This window comes from Falco peregrinus, chromosome 14 (genome assembly GCF_023634155.1).
Source record: "Falco peregrinus isolate bFalPer1 chromosome 14, bFalPer1.pri, whole genome shotgun sequence".
Lineage (NCBI taxonomy): Eukaryota > Metazoa > Chordata > Aves > Falconiformes > Falconidae > Falco > Falco peregrinus.
In genome coordinates, this window is record NC_073734.1 from 17,280,001 (window position 1) to 17,302,132 (window position 22,132).

The window sequence follows — 22,132 nt, forward strand, 5'->3', positions numbered from 1 at the left end:
GAATACTGCAACTTGTTTATTTATCTCTGTGGATAAATGATTCTTATAGCCTTAAAGCTTGTGCTAGAAAAGCTCTAAGACAGGTCTATTAGTTTTGTATTTTGTTAGGAAATTATTATTAAAAGTTTTTATATCTTTAACCATTAACTGGATATATGAATAAATGTTCTTAGAAGTTACAGCTAGTTTTTAACCTAGCAGTTTACACAAGTCCCTTCTTTTCATGCTACACATGCAGAATTTATGGAAAACAAAACAAAGCCTTGCTGTTATGTGTTGTACTTTCTCTTGCAAAATCTTTCTAACTCTTCCTTAAATAAACTAAAAAATTACCAAGGTTGTCTTGCAAAATGATGAAAAACGTCGCAAAAGAGAAGCTGGCATCTCTTACCTGTCTGCTTTCAAGATGAAACTGAGAGAAGAATGACAAGCTTTTTGTGGAGCTGGTAGTTTAATGAGTTCTAAATAAATTTATTTTTGATCTATTAACCTATATCTAGACTAAACAATGAAAATCCATAGAAGATTACATAAAATGTGATCCAAATTCTGCTTTATAAATGATGTATGTATTTACTGAGTTATTTGAGAGCTCTGCTGTGGCAGACTTCAAACTTATGTATGAATTCATTAAACTAGCTTTTGATATGTAGTGGGATTGCTTTGTTTTCTGCCCTCAGGTCTGTTGTGCGCTTCGCAGCAAGTCTTTTAGGTAAACTAGTGGACAGCCTTGCACCATCTATTACTAATGTTTTAGTTCAGGGCAAGCAGGTAAGTCTTTACTCCTCAGAAATGTATTAAGGAATGATAACAGAGAAACTAAAATGGGCTTTTTCATTTTGAAGGCCTGTGAAGCTTCTTTTAGAAGTACCCAATAGCTTAAAAAATCATTACTTGAAGAATAAGAATCCAGAGAAAAGAAAAATATATTTATACTGGCATATATTATGGGCTAATAAATTTACTTTTATTTGATGGCAGAACAATACTGAAAAGGCAGTTCAGCGCCTAGATAAGAAGGGAGGAGGCATGTTTTATGTATCTCTTTACATTTGATATATATGCCCTCTTATTTCAGAAAAGTAGATGGAGTCAAGTCATAAAGCTTCTTGTTAAGACTTAATGAAGATGTAGCCGCTCTCTCTGTAATTGAGCATAAGACAACAGATGGGTGGCAGTTGAGCAAATAGTCTTTCAGGATTTTAGTTTTCTGTTCCAAGCAAGTTTAATCATCAATCCTCCTTTCCTAAGGAAGACTTCTTTTTCTCTCTCCCAGCACAGTAATTTTCATTAAGTTCATGAAGAGCTGTTCCCAAATAATAGCAATTGAATATTATGTGTATTTGTACTAAAATACGTATATATGTATACTTACCTATATGCAATGCTTTTATAACAGATTTGTCTTTGTCTTACTCCAGACTGAGGTCTGGGTATGTGCTTGTGGCGCTCCATAGCTATAGAAGAAGCTGCACCTGCATGCTGTGTGATTTGTAGCTGTTTATTTTCAACTTTTTAACCTAACTTGCCTTCACTGATCCCTTTATAATAATGATCTTTATTATAAGAGAAAAATTACTGTTGCTGTGTTTTACTGACAGTAGATTAAAAGCGGATGGGAATTTTAACAAAATTCCTTTTTTGTGGTTAAACAATCCAGTACCAGCAATATATTTTTTTAAGTGAGGGCTATAACTATTACGATGCTATTAGAAAAAAGAAAACAAAACTATGAATTTAATTCTGAATTTTAAGTGAACTCCACAGCTGAAGTATCAGAAATGAAGACTGTCTAAAGCTAAGTGTACAGTCGTGATCATACAGCCAGTTTTTTAACCAAGAACAGTGGTCTTGTATTTTTTATTTTCATTTTGAAAAATACATTTCCTATATACCGTGCTAATTTAGTGAATTTCATTATTTTAATAGTATCCAACTAACAGTATTAACATGCATTAGCCATTGACATAAAATTACTTTTGTGTTGTGAAATTTTTAACAAGGAAAGCAGAGGTCATAAAATTTCTTTTCTGAATTGCTTCTACAGTGCTTTTATTCCTGTGCATATCTTCTGACGTGTTTTCAATATACCTTAGGTGACACTTGGAGCTTTTGGCCAGGAGGAAGCAGTTATTTCTAATCCCTTATCCCCAGGAATGATTAAGAACATCATCTATGAAAAATGTCATTTACAAGATGAAAGAGAAGCTGTAGTTCAGCAGGAACTTGTCATACATATTGGCTGGATCATTTCAAATTCACCTGAACTCTTCCGTGGCATGCTGAAGATACGCATCGGGTCAGTAAAGCATCTAGAGTCGCTCTTACTGCGAGTATTGCAGGGGAATATACATACTGAACAGATTGCTGCTACATTGCAAAAACGGTTTATATAAGATGATGCGGCAAAACTTGTATACTTTGATTTTCCATCCTTAGGAAGCCTGCTTTAAAGCAGTGTGCCAAAAATGAGTGCACAACTAATCTCAAATTTGCCAGTCAGCTGTGTAAAGTGGGGGAGGGGCAGTCCTTGTAATAATAGCCTATTGGAAGCTTTCCTAAGGCTAATAGGGTGAACTGTAAGATTTTTCAGAGCTTGATCCCCTGTCATGTTAGGACTTTAAAACCCAAACCAGCATAGTGGGTTTAGATGGATTCTGTACAGCAAATGAGCAGGGGCAAGTGTGCTGCCTCCAGGTCACCCTGTCCTGCTGGCAGCCGTCGGGCAGAACGTTCAGCCGGGCTCACCTGGTGACCCAGGAGGCAGTGACCAGCTGGCTACCCAGACTGTAGCCCTGGCATAGATACAGTCCCCGTTCGCAATGCAGTGGGTTGAAGGGGTTGTGCTTTAAATTGCAGCTGGCCTCGTGGCCATACTTGAAATAAAGTACACACTAAGGTGTATCATTGGTGCTGCTGAGACAGTTTCCTACCTGGCAGCAGACATACTGGGTGCCATCCAGAGTTTCCCAGCTGCACAGTGGATACAAAGTCTGCTCACAGTTTATGCTCTCTGCGTGGCCGGCAAGGGAATCTCAACAGGAGTCTTTTTATTGTGTACTAGGTACAGGTGTGCTGATAACTAGCACGGATTTCATTACTGGTAAACATGTGATGTGGATGTAGAATCCCAGAAGCATAATGGATCATACCACATGCTAGCTCTTCCTTTACAGTGCCCCACAGGTGATGGAGATGCACAGAGGGTGTGCTGCTGCCTGCCCACCTGTCAGGCAGGTTAGAGGGACAGGGCTGGAGGCTAGGGATGTACTGTACTGGGAGGGAGGGAAGAACCAAGAGGTAGAGAGCACAGGAAAAGCTTTTACTGTCACAGACTTTAAGGACTTGAGGAAGAAGCAGGGAAAAGTGAAATCTAGGATTAGGGCTCCTGGATGAAGCCTTTAAAAACTTTTTGCTCACTTGAGCTGACACCTGTGTCACGTAGGTTTGGGGCAAAGGGTCGACTGCATAAGTGCAGTAATCTAGGAAGGATGCAGCATGAATGTGATTCCCTTCTGAAACTGTACAATTTTCCTCCAGGTCAACATATGCTTCTAGTTGCATTATCTAGTTTATAGTAAGTACTCATAACAAAGCCTTGTCTAAATCAGTCTTAATTCTGGCAACCATGAGCAGCAAATCCCTTGCTAACGGTGTTTCAAGGTAGTTAAACTATTTTTTTTCCGAGTTTCAGCACAATAATTTGCCCCAAAAGATTGCTTATTGGTTTAGGGTGTTGTCTGTAATGGGGACTTGAGGTAAAAACCTTCAGCAGTTCAAATATATTTACCGTTACAGCTTTTCTGAAAATATTTTGAGGCACCAAGGTATACTTCTGATACTCAGTGAATCTGACTATTCGATATCTATCATAACAAAGACGTTGTTGAAGAGCAGTTCTCTACGCAAAAACACTTAACTGCCATGGTAAAGAAAACATGACTTGTCCTGTAAGGTTCCTAAAAAAAAATGGTTTTTTGTTCTTCAAAAGGCTGCAAAACACCCCCACGCCCCCACCAACTGAATAGTACTCCTGTTATGGACACACACGCCACTTCTTGACTGTTCATCAGCTGCACAGTTGTCCAATTCTGTGCTAAATAGGTTAGGCTAATCTGTACATAGCTTAGGCACCACAAACCTGAATCAAGTTTAAAACATCATTTACCTACTGGATTGTTCTATTTAGTTCTTTGGTAAGGTGACCTGCAAATTGTCTGTGCTGGAGTGTTATCATATTCCATGGTATCTGCATTTACTTTTGCTATCTATCCACAGAAGTTAAGTATTTTTTCACATTTAGGAAGAGAGAGATGTATTTGAATAAGCACTTCTTTGAAGAGGCCAGGTGCTACTGACTGAGATTTACAGAATTAGTGAGCATGCTTTAAAATTAGAACTTAAGTGTTCTACCATGCTTTTTTCATAGAGAAAATAGAGCATTTCAGCACTGGAGATAAATACCAGCAGTCTTTTTTTTCTAGCACACGAGATTCATGCTTCTATTTCATCAGCACCTTCCAGTCATCAAAAACCAATACTTTTCAAATCACCTGTATTACATTTAACTGCAAGTATATCTGTCTTTTGCACTTAAATACCTTTTCTGTACCCTTTACAGATCCATGTTACTCCTCTTTCTTCCTCTTCCAAGGTTAATGCTAGAGATTCAATTTTCTTTATTTCAGTATTATCACCCACTCCAGTGAGCAAAATTAACATTCTCACAGAAACACCATTCCAGTTTCATAATTATTTGATCTAGTGTCTTGTTATTGATTTGTTTTCAGGGTTTCACGTTGAAATAGATCAAGTTCTTGACAGGCCTATTACTGCAGAAAACTCCAACCAACTGACTTCTACCCCACTCTTACTAGTGAAGAGTTTGGTAGGAGCTCCACTCTTGACTTTGCTATGTTTTGTAGGCCACTGCAAAGAGAAAGTACCAGTGAAGGACTTCCATACTGATACATTTGAGTCATCAGAGAAAAAAGAACCAATTTCTAAGCCACTTGTGTTTGTTAACCTTAGTAAAAGAGGATGCTAATCACCCACTAAAATTAACAGAAGTACTGTGTTTTGTAATTCAATGTGTCCATGTTGCTTAATATTCACTTGTATCTTGTACCTTCAGTGAACGGTCCTGGAAGCCTCAAATTTAAAGCAATGTTGAATCAGTTGGTCTGATAGTTCAGAATTCGGTGTAGCTACTAAGAATCCTTCAGAAAAGATTACGACTTGACTTACATAAACAACATTCTGTACTGTGTAGGCTAAATAATTAAATGCCTGTGGAATGTGGCTATGCTGATGACAAATTAACTCTTGGGAATATCCTGCGTTTTCTGATAAACAGGATAAGGCCTTTTGATGTAACCCAGACTTGCTCAGGTGTTATATGATGGATTGTTTGAAGAAAAACTAGTTAAGTTTCTTTTCCCTTTTGTTAGTAATATTGTCTTGAACTGAAGCAGTGTATTTGGTAAGAGGCTGGAGCTCCATACTCAGTTATCTTGCTTCAAATGCAGCTATACTTTATTTCATCTTTGGTATTGGAGGCTGTAGCGCTAGTTTTATATAATGTGCAAAATAAAATTAAGCATTTTCCTTCAATAATTTGCAAAGTTCTGCCTCTCTGATACCTAAGGCTGAAAAATCTTCACCGTTATTACATTTTTATTTAATCAAGTCTTTTCAAAAGGGAGTAGCAAAAGAAGGAAAAGTGTGATAGACTACAAGAATGAATTTCAAAGGCTATAACTGTAAGTAAGCCCCGAAGTCTTTTTAAATGTAAAATCATTTAATTTTTAGGTTTCTTTTAGAACTCATGAGCAAAATGCATGTACTGTAAGAGCATAATTTTGAGTAGGAATTTTAACATCAAAAGGCAAGGAAGTGTTTGTCTTAATAAATATGGGATGGAGTAGAATATGTGGTCAAATAATCTTCCCTATGAAAAGCGTGCTTCACAACCCATTTCTTAAAATCTATGCATTATGCCTGTCAGTTTGTGTCATATTTGCAAACATACACAAAATCTGAGTAAATTCCACAATACAGTAAGAATAGTAGAGCATTTTTTTGGTATTGTATGCTGTCCTAACAGCCAAATAACAGGATCACGTGGAAATCTTCTGAGGTATTTTATTAGACTGATTTTTCGTCTCTGCAAACTTTGTATATCATTAATAAATGTATTCCTCCCTTTTCTTCAGATGGATTATCCATGCTATGAAGTATGAATTGAAAATCCGTGCTGGGGATATGCCAGCCAAGGACTTATACCAGATGTCCCCTAGTGAAGTGAAGCAGCTTCTGCTGGATATTCTTCAGCCTCAGCAGCAGGGGAGGTAATGAGATGTGTGGGTCTGGGGCACCTGTTTTCATTCATAACAGGCTGTTCAAGTAATTTTCATTTCTGAGCTGCTTTGTGTACATCTGAAAACACCAGGCATCTGCAATCAGCAATATACTTATTTAAGGAAGGGTAGGAAAAATGCACTTTTTCATTCTTTCACGTGTCCATGTTCTACAATTATTTCTTTTATAGCGCATCTTTCCTTCTCAGCTTTATCATTGTGGAAGTCTTACTTCATAGTAGTAATCTCTATACTTGGGCAGTAATGTGAAGCATTACATTCTTTGATGTGGGGAAAGGAGCCAAAAATTGCTCAATACCATCTACTTCAAGTAACTTGTAAGAACGGTTTGTCTGCTGCTCAGTGCCCTCTTTCTTCTAGCTGTATATGAATTAAGAGCAGGTGTTCTCTAGAATTCTCATGAGATACTGGTGCTGCCTGAAACTTGTAATCTTTTCTCCAGGCTGTAACTAGTTGCCAGAAAGAGCATTCTTTGTGATACAAAGCATGTAAGAAAAAAGTTAAAATTACAATATTTCCACTTAACTGTATTGGTAAGAGTAGAATCAAAAATCCTCTTGTAGGTTTATACTTCTAGTTGGATTAAACTTCAGGACATTATACTGCTGATAATTTCAGTAGCCCTTGACTGAATGAATGACAGCCTTTTCCTTCAACAAAGAGGAAATATACCACATATCATACTACTTATGTTTCTGCTTAATTCAAAACACATTCTGGCTTTTCCCTCTGTAACGCCTGAGAAACAAGCTCCTTAAATTGGCGGCTGCTCTCTCTTACCTGATTTGTGCGATGTAGAATGTCTCTGTCCAACTGACTATTTACTCTGTATCTCCCATGTGCTTTTTTCAGTGTCTTGGTTGTGGTTGTTAATGCTTGCTATTAGTTGCTGTCTCTGCTCATGTTGATGTTGACATTATTCCTCTAAAACCTAAGCAGAAAAACTCTAGGTTTCTCTTTGCAGCATTTTCCATTAAATATTATGCTATTTAGGAAACAATTTGGCCAGTCACTGTAAGCAATTCAAGCACCTAGAGATCTTACCTCAGTTGTCACAGTGTCACTGCTTTTGATTCCTTCATAAAGCAGCTGGGTCAGCAAAGAGGTCTCTGGTTTTCTGAGGATGAAGATCATTTTTTTGGCAGTTATGCGAGTACAAAAGCTAGCCAGCATATTCTTCAAAACTTTGTATCTTTAGCTTCTTCCTGTACGGTGTTGCTAGCTTGTTCTTCCTTACCTGTCAGTGACTTTTAAAAAACGTTCTCCTCCTGCCAGGAAATACAGAACGCTGTTTCCTTGCATTTTCTTTCTGTGACAGTTTTTCCTACTGTTGTGATTTTTTTGAAAAAAAAACCAAAAAAACAAAAAAAACTCTGCTACTGTGATACCATATATCACTGCCAGTTGTCTTACATGAAGGGATAGTGGTATATTTACCTCCCAAACAGTCTCTTTGCAACTAAAATCTCTCCAGGTTTTCACAGAACATGGCTTGATTCTGCATCTGCAACAGTTTTTAACTTGAAGTTCTCAATTGTCTTTGTCCGCAGAAGCTGGCTAAACAGAAGACAGATAGACGGTTCTCTCAATCGAACTCCTGCTGGATTCTATGATCGTGTGTGGCAGATTTTGGAGAGAACCCCTAATGGTTTAATAGTGGCAGGAAAATTTTTACCACAGGTAAAACTGGCAGAGATGCTCAGTTATTTCTGCTTTACCCAGCTATTAATGGTGAATTACTTTATCGTTAATGTCTATTTTATGCCATAATGTATTACTTAGGGTAATTTGTTCCTGTTACGATTTTTCACAAAAAAGTAGTTTCAGGTTTTCTTTTTGGTTCTGAATAAAATACAGTTAGAATAGAATGGAAGTCAGCCTTTTCTATTAAAACACATTTATAAAAGCATACGTCTGGAAGACCCTTTGCAAGTCATGGACTCTGAAATCTGCTCCCTTTTTGACCCTAGAGTGGTCTTATTTCTTAGTTGAGTATTATTTATTCAACAAGCAAATAGGCTTTACTTGGGATTGGTTTTGATTCAGTGCAAATGGTCTTTGAGTAAAAATATTATTTGTTTTTCAGCAACCAACCTTATCGGATATGACTATGTATGAAATGAATTTTTCCCTCCTGGTTGAAGACATGCTGCAAAATATTGACCAGCCGGAATACAGGCAAATTATTGTAGAGGTCTGTGGCCTATAGTGAATACAATTTTATCATGTACATGGGTATGTTACAGCCTAAAAGAAAAAAAATGAGGCTCAAATATTGGAAGAAATAGCCTTTTAAATATAAACACTTGCATTAGTGGTTTCTCCATAGATTTTGTATGTTTAAACAGATTCCTGTTTACATGTTGAGAATATACTAAGTTCTTGATGTTCTTCCCCGTTAGCAAATAGATAAATATTAATGACAGTGCCAGTACAATTAGGTCACAAGAGGTGAAAACTAGTATGAAGAATAATTCCAAGGTAGCCTTCCTTCAAGTCCCGAGCTCATGCCTTTTCCTAACAATTCTCTAGATCTACGGAAAAACTGCTTTAAAACACGATAGATTCTTCATTCCCATTTTGGTGAGGCTGTCTAGCAAGTTGCCTTGTGCTACTGCGTCAGCTAACTTCAGTTTAGTTATGTTCCCGTACCTAACAGTAAAGCAAGATGCCGTTTAAAGCCCTTCCCCCGCCACTGCGCATAATGTACACTTTTTGAACAGATCAAGAGCATCTGTACCGTCGGTAACTGACATCTGTGCTGTCAGCAGCGTTCATTGTTAGTTCCCAAGTATATGCCTCTGGTGCTTGTGAGTATTCCTCCACAGTAAAACCAAATCCATCTCAATTCTGGCTGAAAACTAACGGTCATGCTGCTTGCTGGAACATCCCCAAGTTTTACTAAAAGATAACATGATTATCAAAATCCAAGATGACCAACAGAGACTCTACTGCCCACTTGTAGTTATTACGACAGGTCACTCATCATGCTCCCCTTCCTATTTTAAACCACTGTCAGATAAAAGGAATATAATTTCTCTTGAACTGAGACTTTTTTTATTGGTGTCTATTGACTTTGGTTTTTTATAAACTTTATCATAGTACAGTTATACCATACATGATCATATCTCAACATCAAATGCTGGTGTCCAGTGTTTGCTGCTTTTCACCCTCTCCCTTGGCTGAGCACCAGCATTTGTGCAGCCACAGTGAACTGAATAAACTGGAAAATAATTTCCTTGGCTCCCAGCAAAGTTAGATGTTAATGTCAATCATTTACACAGTGCCCTTAACTAGGTAGACACCAGAAATTGTAGCCTTTCATAAAAGCCTGCTTTTTCAGTGATTCTTTTATCAGTCAGAATGCTATTATCTCTGCACTATTACCTATGCCATTATTAAATTGCTTCCTGCTTGAAAGAGACATATGCAATTATTAACAGCACTTTTGTGTAACCTGAATTTAAAAAAAAACAAATTTAAAGTCTTTTTTTTTTTCTGCCTTTCAGTTGTTGATGGTAATATCTGTTATTTTGGAAAGAAATCCCGAGTTAGCGTTCCAGGACAAAGTAGACTTGGACAAAGTGGTGCAAGAAGCATTTCATGACTTTCAGAAAGATCACAGCAGTCCAAAGGGAGCTGAAAAAGAGGTGAGTAAAATATTACTGTCTTGCAGAATTTACCGTTCTTACTGAGGTTAGTTATAAATGTTAATTCTTTGTGGTTCAGAATAAAGAGCAATTTATAGGAGTTCAGAATGGAACACAAATAGGAAATGAATATACCCAAGTGCAGTGTAAGGCTGCAAAAAGCCTATCAACAGAGATAAGAGTTGCACACTTACTTTATTGCTGAATTGTGAATTCAAAGTGGTATGGTAAGGAGAACACTCACAATATTACATAGGTCTCAAATGAGAGTCTGGGTAAAGCTGAAATAGTTGTAAGAGTCATAAAAGGGGAAAATTAATTAGGGGGACAGTAGAACAAAGGAGAGTTCAGAATAACAAAAAAAAAGATAAAACTGAAGCTCAGCAAGGAAGTGTGAACTTAGGATCTTATGTACACAGATACTAAGAGAAATTTAATAACTGAAGAATTCATAGTGACAATAGCAATGTATGAACCTCAAATGCAAAACTCTTCTTAGCTACTGATTTTTGTACTAGAGTTGCATTCATGATCTAGCAAGCTTTTAATTTCCAAGGCTTAAAATTAAAATAAATGAAACTTGATTGTTTAGTAGCTTTTAATATTTACTTCTCTAGTATTTTAGGTTTTATGCTTTAAGGTCTCTAAATAGTCTCGCTACGAGTTTTGGTGCCTCAGAGCTCTGAAATTCTATAATAAAGCCAGGTTCATTGAACTGATGGAAGGAAGAAATAGGAGTAAAGCACTGGGACAAGCCAGTGCTACTGAGGATGATCTTCCTCACTCGGTCAGACATTTTACTGTGTGCAATATATTGAGAGATATCTGTGCTGGGTCTGAATAATTGATCAATTAATAACATCGATATGCAACAGCACTTCCTGTTGCTGAATTTAGCTTCTTTAAAAGATGAGGAAGGTCATATTCCTTGAGAATTCTTTCAGAAGTTTCAAGGTTCACTTTTTTGCCACTACTTTTTTGTAGAAGGTTGGAAAGCAAGCCAGATATCCAGCCTTAGCAACATATCACCTTGCACAATACCTTTGTTTTTAACAGGACACAATTTTGTTGAAATTATGATTCTTTTGGCCTGCCCATTTTGGAGGGTAATGACTCTGGTTGCAACCACAGCAAAATCAGACTTATCATCCACACAAATGGCTATTAGGTTCCAGCTCTGCACGGTATCCTGAGTATACTACTGACTTCTGTGACAAGCTGGAAATCCCCAATGCCTATAAATAGAAAGAAGAATCCCATGCACGGCTCAGGTTTTACTGGTGTTGCCGTAGCCTCCATTAAAAGTGATAGATTTTTTCCCCAAGCCCAGATGTACTTAGAACAATGCCTTTTTGTCTCTTAGAAAGAAATCCCAATTTATAGTTGTGAATAGTATCTTTAACACTCTTGGAATTTCCAAAACCTTATATTAAAATTTCCTGGAACCTGACGCTCCCATATTCCCAGGTATATGCCTGCTGGCAGTTAACTGTAGCCTATTTAGGATTGTTCTGATAATATTCCGTCTTAAGTTTTCCTAGCAAACACTGCTAAAAGAAATTCTTATTTGCCTGAAATATGCACTTCCATTAAACTGACTTGCAAGTATTTTGGACTTTGTTAATTCCTTGTTACAATGTAATAAATGTCAAAAGTATTTACTCCACTAATTTCAAACACACATTGAAACTAAAGAAGTCTCACTATTTTTATTTGACAATCCTTGCCCTTGCTTTAATAAAAGTAATCATTTTCCTGAATTAAAGTGTTGAACCTTTATTATAGCAGCCAATTTGAGAATAAGCAAGTGTTTTAACATCATTGACCGCAAAACAGGTGTTCAGTGAAGGACGCCTATTTGGTTGATCTGATTAATGAATTAGTTCACGTGCTACCTGTGGTTTGGTTCTTGGATTTTAAAAAAGTATTTTTCTTGCAAATAAATCTCTAGCTGGTACCTCTACATGTACACATAAGGACCTGGCTCACAATCATACTGTGGAAGCACAGTGAGTTACCTCACAGTAATCATCTAGCTGCATGTTTTAGGCATCAACGAACAACTGCTCTCTTACCACATTTTAAAAAGGATTGGAAAATTCAGTAAAGCAATATATGCGGGGCATTTTAGTAATCTGTTTTCCACGTGTTCAGGTAAGTATATGTGGAAGGCTTATGGAAATTGAGCAGAAATTATACTATAGCTTTACAGTGTGAAAAACACATTTGCATTTCTAGCATATTTGTGATGTTGTTCTTGTTTGGCTGCTTTACGTAATCAACTCTAGTGAAAACATCTTTTCCCTCTCCTGCAGGGTGACATAACTGCATTCTACAACACTCACCCGATTGGAAAAAAGGGAACATGCAGCTACTTGAGCAAGGCTGTGATGACTTTATTGCTGGAAGGGGAAATTAAACTAAGCAACGATGATCCCTGTACCATTAGCTAGAGCTTGAAACACAACATAGGAATTGTTGCTTTATTTAGTGTTCTATGTACTTTCCACGCATCTATTGAAATAGTTTTGAAGAGTAACCCTGGCTCGTAATACAAATACTATCCTTTGCTGAAAGAAGTGCCATTAAAGATACTAAGTGCCGCCTAATTTTTTTCCTTTCTCAACTATGCAGCATGAAACTGAGCACATGAATTTAGTCCTGTGATATTTAAGTTGAGTGGGATTGTATTTATGATCCTAAATTATGCATTTAACATAGTTGGTAGCTTCAAGAGAAAAGCAGTATGAGATTTTCTCTTTATACCTCTATTTATTTATAATTACAAACAAGTTACTGTAAATTCTAAATGAAATTCAGAAAATATCGTAATTAATGTGCATACCAATCAGTGTGGAAATACAGAAAATTGATAATTTTCTTATTACTCTACACAAAAATTGGAGGTGAAGGGTAAATGGTTGTTCTTTAAAGTTTTTCTGTAACCCTTCAATCGACAGCATATTTAGGGTGTGTTTTTTTAATTTACCTATTAATAACTTGATATACAGGTTTTATCCTGATAGAGGAACGTTTTATCTCTAGCAATAAATATCACTACAGTTTCCCAATGGTTGTTTAAACATCTGTATGTTAACAAGGGAACGGTTTGGTTACAAGATAAAAGTTTGTTTTAAAAAAAAGGGCAAACAAACTGTATTTAAAATTAATATAAATGAAGAAAAAACATTACATAAGCTGTCAAGACATTAAATAATTTGAGATAGACTTATCTCCTAGACGTGTGAAAACACTGTATGCTATATGCTTTATTTTGGTGAAATAATGAAAAGAAAATGCTCGTTAAAAAAAAAAACAAACTGTCAATAAAAATACTTTAAGTTATATGCTAAGTTCTCTGTTGACTTTAGCGGCAACCTTTAATGTGCTAGTAATGATCCATTTATGGTGGTTCCAAAGTGCCTGTTTTAACAGTACAGAATGTATTAAAGCTGTAGAACTGGTCCTCAAACATTCTGATAATTTAATAGTGACCAGCTGCAATTCAACTGTCAATAAACTGTTGCCATATTGATATGAAAGGCAGGTAGAAGGCAAAACTAATGGCAAACTAAGTTAAAATGAGTGGAGTGAATCTGAGTACAGGCAGTGGTTAGTACTTTCCTGATTTGCAGAACTTCCCCAGAAATCACATAATCCATCCTTCTCAAATCAAAATGATAGAAGAATTTGTTGTTGAAGGAGGACACTAAACCATTAACAAATCTCTTGTCAAATGATGTGGAGAATGAGTAACATAGGAAAAGTTAATTTTAAGCTAGTAGAGTAGTGGTCCCGCTGCTCTTCCTTGCTGTAATACATTTATCATTCAAAGAGTAGTGGAGAGGTGGCAGAGGGGACCGGGAAAGAAAAATCCAGAAGAAGCACACACTAGGTACTCACTGTTGGGTACATTATTGTATTGTGTTAGTATACTTAGTAGCAGAGTGTTGTCTAAAGGGGCTGCATCATTGCACTAACTCCAACAAGAAAGCTACAATTAAACAGCAGACTCAGTTGGCAACAGTTCTAAATACGGAATGAGTCACTAGTTTAAATTGCAATTCAACACATCCTCAATTTTTTTTTTTTTTACTTTGTTACTGCCTTAGCAGTTATCAACCACAATAAATTTCACTTGCCTTTTATTTTTATTTTTGAAGTTTGCTTGCAGATCTACAACTGGTTGTGGATCAGTGATTACATAGGCAGCAAGCGTATTTATATCTAGTGTGTTTTTTTTAGAAAATTGATTTAAATTAAAATAAAACTTTAAATTTGATGCATCTCTTGTGAAACAAACACAGAACATTAACTTGTCTACGAACTAAGTCCTATTGAAAAGAAACAATCTTTTAAATACAAGATCTACGGGTTACTTCAGAAGCACTGTCATTTTGCTGGACAGTAACACTGTTTGATTTTGCAATTGCTTGTGATGTAAAATGTAACTGCACATTAATTCTTCAAATTGCAGGATAGCAATTTTGCAGTTTTTATCTCTCTTACCAGTTCTTACTGCTTCTCTTCTGCTCTAACGCCTGTAGTACATCCAGTAACTAGTAAGCTTCAAGTTTGCTGATCTTGGTCTGAACTGTGTAACTGCAAATGAATGAAAACCCAGTCACCACTTTTGCTTATACAAACTTGGAATGAAAATTCATTAAAACTGTTTCTGTTCATAGTCTTGAAGACACAGTTTATGAAATTGTGATGATGGCCATTTTTCAACTCCTACAAAATAAGGGTAAGTACACAGATTAGGAGATGAAGATACCAAAATCCAGTAGAGTCCACATTCCCTGGAAAAGGTTCTTGCATCTGGACGGACAATACCATTAATTTTTCTCTTCTCTTCCTGAAGCAGGGACAAGAAAGGAGCTTGATGCAAATGGCTCTCACAAAGCATGCCTACTGAATTATAGTTTTAAAAAATAACAAAAATAATTGGAAAAAAAACCCTAAAATTTATGCCGAAGTACATATTTTTCCTACATTATAAAATGTTTGAAGTCACAGAGGAAAGGGAAACCTTGGTGACAATAAACAGGGTAGGACAAAAGAAATGGTAAGCCAGATAGTTATTAAACATCCATAGCTCAAATACCGTGTGGTTAATACTTAACAAACTTGATCCTGATTTCTTCAAAAATATTCTGCCTCAAGAGAACAGGGAAGAGATGCATTGGGGATTGCAGCTTAGTAACCAGAGGTGCAACAATCAGCAATCCTGTGTGTACTTGAAAGAGCTACTGGCAATAGAGTTGCTCCAGCCATCAAAGTAGTAAGTTCAAATGGTTTAATATTGGTTCACACCATTCAGTTCCCTTATTATACACCTTCACAGTGCTCCAAGGCTTGAAAAACTGCTTATGAGGGGAGGTAGCATCCATTCAAAAGATGGGAAAACAATAGCTGAAACAGTTTAACTGTGAAGCTATAGAAGAGAGGCAGGATGTTTTAAAACATTTTTTCCAGATTCCTTTATCAGACACTTTTGAGAGTAAGATCAAATAAATTCATCTAAGCAAACCACAGGGAAAAAATCCATTTTCCTCTACTGTTAGAAAAAGGGGAAATACCAACTGGTAGTGGCAACTCCCGATGTAAATACACATAACCCATGCCCCTCTCCAACCCCAAACTCATTCACCTTCAATTTTGCCAATACCATCGTCTTCACACTGGATTACTGTGACAGTTAATAGGTGTCATGTTCACAGTACATCAGACATTTCAAACTGCTCTAGTCATGAGAGAATTCAGAAGGTAAGAAGTTGATGAAATTCAAAGGTGACTTTCTTGGCATTTTTGCCGTTAGCTTTGCTTTCCTTCATATGAATTTTCAGTTTTATTTTGCCTATGTATCAGTTTGTGCAACTGATACAGAAAAGAAATTGACAACCGGATTAATAATAAATCAATCTCTGAGAAATCCTCTCCATTACTGGCTAATCCACCACAGTAGAAAATGTAGTAGAAGATCCTGATTGGAAAGGGGCTTTTGTTGGATCAATCCTGGACCATGTAGCATGATGCTATCAAAACACTGATGATTGGGGCATTTTCCTGAATGTTTCATCAAGATATGTCAGTACATGGTGTATTTGATAACAGCAAGCTTAGGATTAGTGCGGCAATACCATTAGATAGCTAACATTCTGCTTTTGTAATTTGGGTCTCACATTTCTTGTTTTCACAGCTATTTGAAATACTTACTTAAACCTTATACATTGAGTTCATGGCATGAAAAATCCTCAAGAGATGGTCAGCATTCATGATCAGTGTTGTATTTATGTACAATTTTAAAGAAAGACTACCTGCTTGACCAACAGCATATTTGAGACTTACAATTGTTCTTTTGGTGCTTTTCAGCTATGTGTGTATTACAGTACCAATAGCACTGGAAAACATACATTTAACAAAACAAAACACACACACACAAAATCATTACAGTTAAAGCATATACCTACAAGAGTCTTTGTATGCCGGTTTGTAAGAGGGAAAAAATGAATGTACGGAAAGAAGTGGGAGTGGTGAGGCACAGACACCTAAAATACAAATTCAGAAAATACAAGAGGTGCAATTAATTCCACTGAAGCCTGTATATCCCATCCCAAATATCAGTCGACAAAATGGCTTGACTGGATGTTTAGATAACTGTAATTCACAAAACCCACACCAAACATATTCTCCACAAGTGTGACAGTCCTTTACACTAATGAACTAAGCCTTGCAACATGGGAAGAGAAAAATAATCAAGAAAGCCTATGCTCTGCCATAAACACAAAATACAACACTGTGTTGTGAAACACTGCTGAGAGCTCAGAACAAATGTGCTGGATTACATACACTGTTCATACCTACTTCTGCTCCTTTCACAAATAGGAGAACAGTCACGGGCTATGTGTGTGAATATGGGAAGAAGTTGAGGGAAACACAGCTGAGGTCTTGACTAGAGAATGTAAAGGATTTCCCCTTGGTGCTGTGTTTTTGTGGGAGGGTATTTGGTGGGATTGGAGTACAGAAGTTGTATTCATTTACCTATGTAGCACTCTGACATTAGGAACTATAAATTATTTCGACCTGACCATGCTTTTCCTTTTGCACATTAGCAAGAGCTGAACAAAACCAAGTGTAGAAACACCGGATAAAATGCATATTAAAGAAATAACTTGTGTTGGGTCTTTCCTGAATCAAAAAGACTCTGATAAAATGTTTGCAAGAGTTCCTTATGTAAGCGTTCTGTAGAAGTGCATACTTCTCACACGGGAAGGGGAAGAAGGACAAAATAACTTTCCATGTCTTCACCCAAATACATACAGGATAATTTTTGACCTGATCTGAAAAGAAGTAGCCATTAAGTCTCTTGTTTTATAAAATAACAACTCTCTAAGACAAAAGGGATGCTATTTGGAATAACGTTTCCTGCTAGTGGCAGATAGTAAGGACTGAGCTTACCTAAGCCTGATCCCTACGGGCCAGTGGCATGAAGCTTAGACAGCCCTTTCAGAGTGCCACTAGCTCGTGTTTCTAGTGCTGTGAAGTTGAGGCCAAACAGAGGGAACAAAGGATGACATCACACATAGGAAAACAATAAAATATAAAGAAAGAGGCTTGGAGACTTTATGTCTAGGCACATCAAGAAATCCATTTGCATTGCAAGAAATCCAGTCAGGAGTAAGTGCTTATATGGAGAGGACATCATATTGTTTTACATCTGTACAAGACCACAGACCTAAAACTTGCATATCATTCCATGCAGGTAGGAAACATGTAACTTAGCAAGCAACAACTCCCAAGAAAATTACTGATAAAAACATTCCCAAAGGCCCCTTTCTACCACATCACTGAAGAATAATGCGTGTGTGTCCACTCTGGGTTATGTTCCAGAAACTAAAACATAATCTAATCACTCTTTGATCTGGAATGGAACTATATGTTGAACTGTCTATTTTTTTACTTCATTGCCTAAGGTGGATGCAATCTCGTGGTTTGCTTACTGAAGGCTCCTATGTCACTGAGAGCTCTCTGCAACAGGGTTGTCAGTTAACCACCCAGTAGAACCTGAAACTACTGGTATTGCTCATGTATGAGTCATCTGGCTGCACTTCAGACTCTGATAGGAGATGAGCAATCTGACTCACAGGCAAGCAAACCCAACAATTTTCTGTGTTCCAGTGATAGGCAGTATGTATTTAGGTAAGTATGCTATATAGTCAAACTTGCATTTCCTGAAGATAAATCATGCTGCAAAATGTAGAAAGGAAACATTAACAATGTGCTTAGAGAAGATTTTAGCATATTGTCTTAACCTACAGTGTTTACCTGCATCTGCTATGTGATAAGTAATAAAAATAAACTAGAAAGAAAATGTTAACAAAGGTTCTCACATATTTTGAAGGTACCTAACATTGCCGTCTAGGACATAAAAGCAAGCAAGTAAGAAGAAACTAAACTGTCTTTTAACAATGCACAAAAAAAAGATCCTAAAGGTCTTCATGCAATGTCTCAAGATTTACTTCACTAACCAATCCAAAATGCTTTTCTTTGTGAACAAATGTCTTTCCTCATTACGTTTTCTTCTCAGTGCTAGGGACCTCAGGGGGTTTAAATACAAGTGAAGTGTACTTGCTGTGTTTTATCTTACTTTTCGTGATTCCACCATCTCAAAGGGTATGTAAGATCCAAGTTACAAACAAGAGAAAAGAGAAGGATAGAGAAAGCCAGGCAAAGGAACACAAGAAAGGTACATTGTCATGTGTCTCAGTGTGATTACTATAATCTTGCAAGCACCAGGCACAGGAAAATCACTTTTAAGAGCTGCTTCCTGGCCTTACTGTCTCAGAACACATCTAGAAAATACGATGGTAAAAATATCAATGGACAGGCCCACGTCATCATTTGTGCTCCCACTACTGTTACCAGCCTGCAGAACTGCACTGGAGGTCTTTGGCTGACAGAGGCCCAAATGTGTAGCCCCAACATCTCAAACACACCATAAAAATCTTCTAGTGTTGGAGTCTGGAAGATAATATAGACCTGTCTCTTTATCTTAATACTGTTATGACAAATGACTAGTGTGCTTCTAGGAACAAATGGCCATGGTCTTTTGTCTCTTTTTTTTTTTAAGCTTACTAAATTTAAGGGGTTTTATTTTATAAAAAGACTTCAGCCTTAATGGCTGTTCCTTTTGCTATCAGTACTGTGCTGAAATCGATTATAGCACAGTACAAGTTCTGTGGCTTTACTCAGATTCCCCGAGCCATGTCCATGAACAACATTAAACTTAACCAATCTAACGAAAGCTATGCAAAACGTCAGTAATGAGGATTCACACTGGGCAGAGACAATGAAGGTTTCCTGGCAAAATGTCAGTGAATCACTAACAGAACAATTGGTCCTTTGTATTCCAGAGACAGACAAAATAGGGGATTTACTAAACCCAGTGATTTTCATCTCAAAGATCTCATCACAAAACTAATGAAACCGCAGCTGTTACAAAACTATTCTAAAAATCAACATGTTTCAAAAGGATGAGAGACAAACCTTCAATTCTACCTGTGAATGCTCTACAATAAATGAGTTTGGATTAATAAATTCTTAATTTCAGCATCACAGTGGTAATTCAAGAAGATGGATTATGCATCATTTGTTTATTAAGTGTTAAAAACACGTAACAAGTAGTTGTTAAAGCTTCTCTTAGCTCAACTCTCCTTGTAAAACTTAATACACTTGGTGAAAGATTAGAAATATGGTTGGCATGTGAAGGCACTAAATTACCTAAATTTTCCCCAAGGCAAGTACTCATCTCTTCTGTGACTTAATTACTTCCATAATGCTTTCTTATCTGTAGGTCACATTGTATTAATATATAGTCATTGTGATAATATAGCTCTACTTGTATAAGCAGTCTAAACTGTATACAATTAAGGACTCATTTTATTTTTACAAATCCATTTCAATTTTATGATGTTTATTGGTCTGTTTGATGTTGTACATCATTTCATTTGGCTTATACTACTTATTCCCTAACACTGGCAATGTCAACACAACCAATGGTTTTGCTTATCCCTGTACTCCACAATGCCCTTAGAATACATACACTAGACATTTCTGTATCAATGAGAAACTAAGCAAATGCTCAGAAATGGGAATGACAAAAATTAAAATTAGTAGTGAATGTGTTATTTTTGCTTTTTTGGTGTTTCTTTTGGAAGGGAAGGCTAGTATTAAATGATCATAATAATCTTCTACTTAGCATTGGGCTTGCTATTACTGAAAACCATCTTCAAACCCATGTGCCTCCTGCACATAAAAATTAGAGTATACTAGGTATACTTCCAAAGTCACATACCAGGGGAACTATACGGGTTTGAAATGAGTCCAATGCCATTCATGGGAATCACTCAAATTTTATCACTTTTATATAATGCATTGAAATAAGAGTCAGAGGAACTAACACTATTTTCAGGGAACCAATTTTGGTATTTTCCATGTTGTCCTGTATCAAAGTTTGCTTTGCAGCAAAACTTCAGCTGAGTAGTTTCAGTGTTTACAGGTATTTTACATTATTGGATTCATTTTTTCATTCCACAGGCAGACAAGAGGCAGAGCCATCATAATTATGGACACAACTGACTATTATAAAAAATTCCCCTGGAGCAATTGGATAGCACACTACTCTAAATCAAATGAGCAGCTATTAACATGACCTGTATACAGTTTATAATGTGGTGTTACTGCTGCCTTGCCAAATTCCCTAGGAATTAGATTAAGAATTTCAACTTACCTTGTCAATTAATTTTAAAAAGGCAAATGTTCTTAAAATATGAAGCCTTTCATTACGTTGCAGAGAAAAAAAAAAAAGGAGGGGGGGAAAGGTAAATTTAGGGGAGAACAAGATGTAAGTGACAACCTTTTTATCATGCAAAACAAATGTCAATACCTAAAGCCAAAATTGATCATTCAAAGAATTTTAAAACTATACTTAAGTGGAAGTCTGCCTATGAAAAAGTAAAGGTGATATGAAAATGCAAAATATGTCTTTAGCTAGATTTAATGTAGTAATTCCTAGATAAGTACATTTTTGCTTGCACAAAAGTTTCCTGACTCCATTTGGCATTTAAGTTGGGAATGCGTAAACACAAAGAAAGAACGTTAAGTATCTCGACACAAATGAATAAGCATACAACTTACAGGCATGTATAGCATGTACAATAATCAGTGACTATTAATCCTGTTACCTGAAGCATTTTTTTGTTGTATTCAGAAGCAAATATATTTAACATTTATATGTTAACTCCAAAGAGAATCAGCTCAATACAACACACAGAATTCCAGCTTCAAATATTTAGAGGTCTAAACTAAGTGATGTCATTGCATTACAATGCAGAAAAAAAATCATGCATTTATAGGCCTGTAATCTCCATTACCTCTCTGATGACTATACTGAATTTCTAGGGCACTCAAACTGTTAGATTACATATAACATATAAAGTTGGTTGTTGGGGTTTTTTTTCCCTTTGGAAGCAGAGAGATAGTAGTGGCAAATTCTGTTCCTTGACACCTTTTGAAATCTATGAGAAAGACTTCATACCTGAACAAAGACAAAACAATAACCAAACACATGATAAATGGGACAGAAAAAAGTTATTAGTGTAGTATCTATTGTGTAGTATCATTCTGCAACAAGCTAAAATCCTTGTCTTTACATATCCTCCTTTCTGGCCTCAATATTCCTAATTTTCCTGTTCCATGTTTTCTGGTGCTTTCTACTTGTGGTTCCATGATCCAGGATACCAGGTCTGTAAACCACTGAATTAATCACCAACAAGTTTAGTACTCATCAAGGTTATCACGTGAAGTTTAACTAGGTCAAGCATATGTATATAACCACATTTATATTTTATGGTCCAGAGTACACACTACAGAACTTTTATTTACCTCACATTCGCTGTGGGACAAGGATTAACATGCAATCTGTCAAAGTGGCATAGATAGTACTTCATATAACACGAAGACCACAAGAACAAAGTGAACATACTAAAATACACAAATCACAAAAAAAAAAAATGAACTAGGAGAACAAGTTTTACACAT

At 36.5% G+C, this 22,132-nt stretch overlaps 1 protein-coding gene across 6 annotated transcripts in view; it reads left to right on the top strand.

Moving 5' to 3' along the window:
• The window catches only part of PHKB (phosphorylase kinase regulatory subunit beta), an 80,105-nt gene extending 66,728 nt beyond the window's left edge, over window positions 1-13,377 (top strand). For 5 of the 6 annotated variants that reach the window (XM_055818873.1, XM_055818877.1, XM_055818879.1 and 2 more), the window contains 7 exons: window positions 681-771; window positions 2,097-2,299; window positions 6,216-6,350; window positions 7,931-8,060; window positions 8,467-8,574; window positions 9,890-10,030; window positions 12,346-13,377. In XM_055818873.1, the coding sequence (XP_055674848.1) occupies window positions 681-771; window positions 2,097-2,299; window positions 6,216-6,350; window positions 7,931-8,060; window positions 8,467-8,574; window positions 9,890-10,030; window positions 12,346-12,483 (946 nt within the window). In that variant the 3' untranslated portion in view covers window positions 12,484-13,377. The remainder of the gene's footprint in view (window positions 1-680; window positions 772-2,096; window positions 2,300-6,215; window positions 6,351-7,930; window positions 8,061-8,466; window positions 8,575-9,889; window positions 10,031-12,345) is intronic. The other variant, XM_055818874.1, reaches the window with a different exon arrangement.
• The last annotated feature ends 8,755 nt before the right edge of the window (window positions 13,378-22,132 follow it).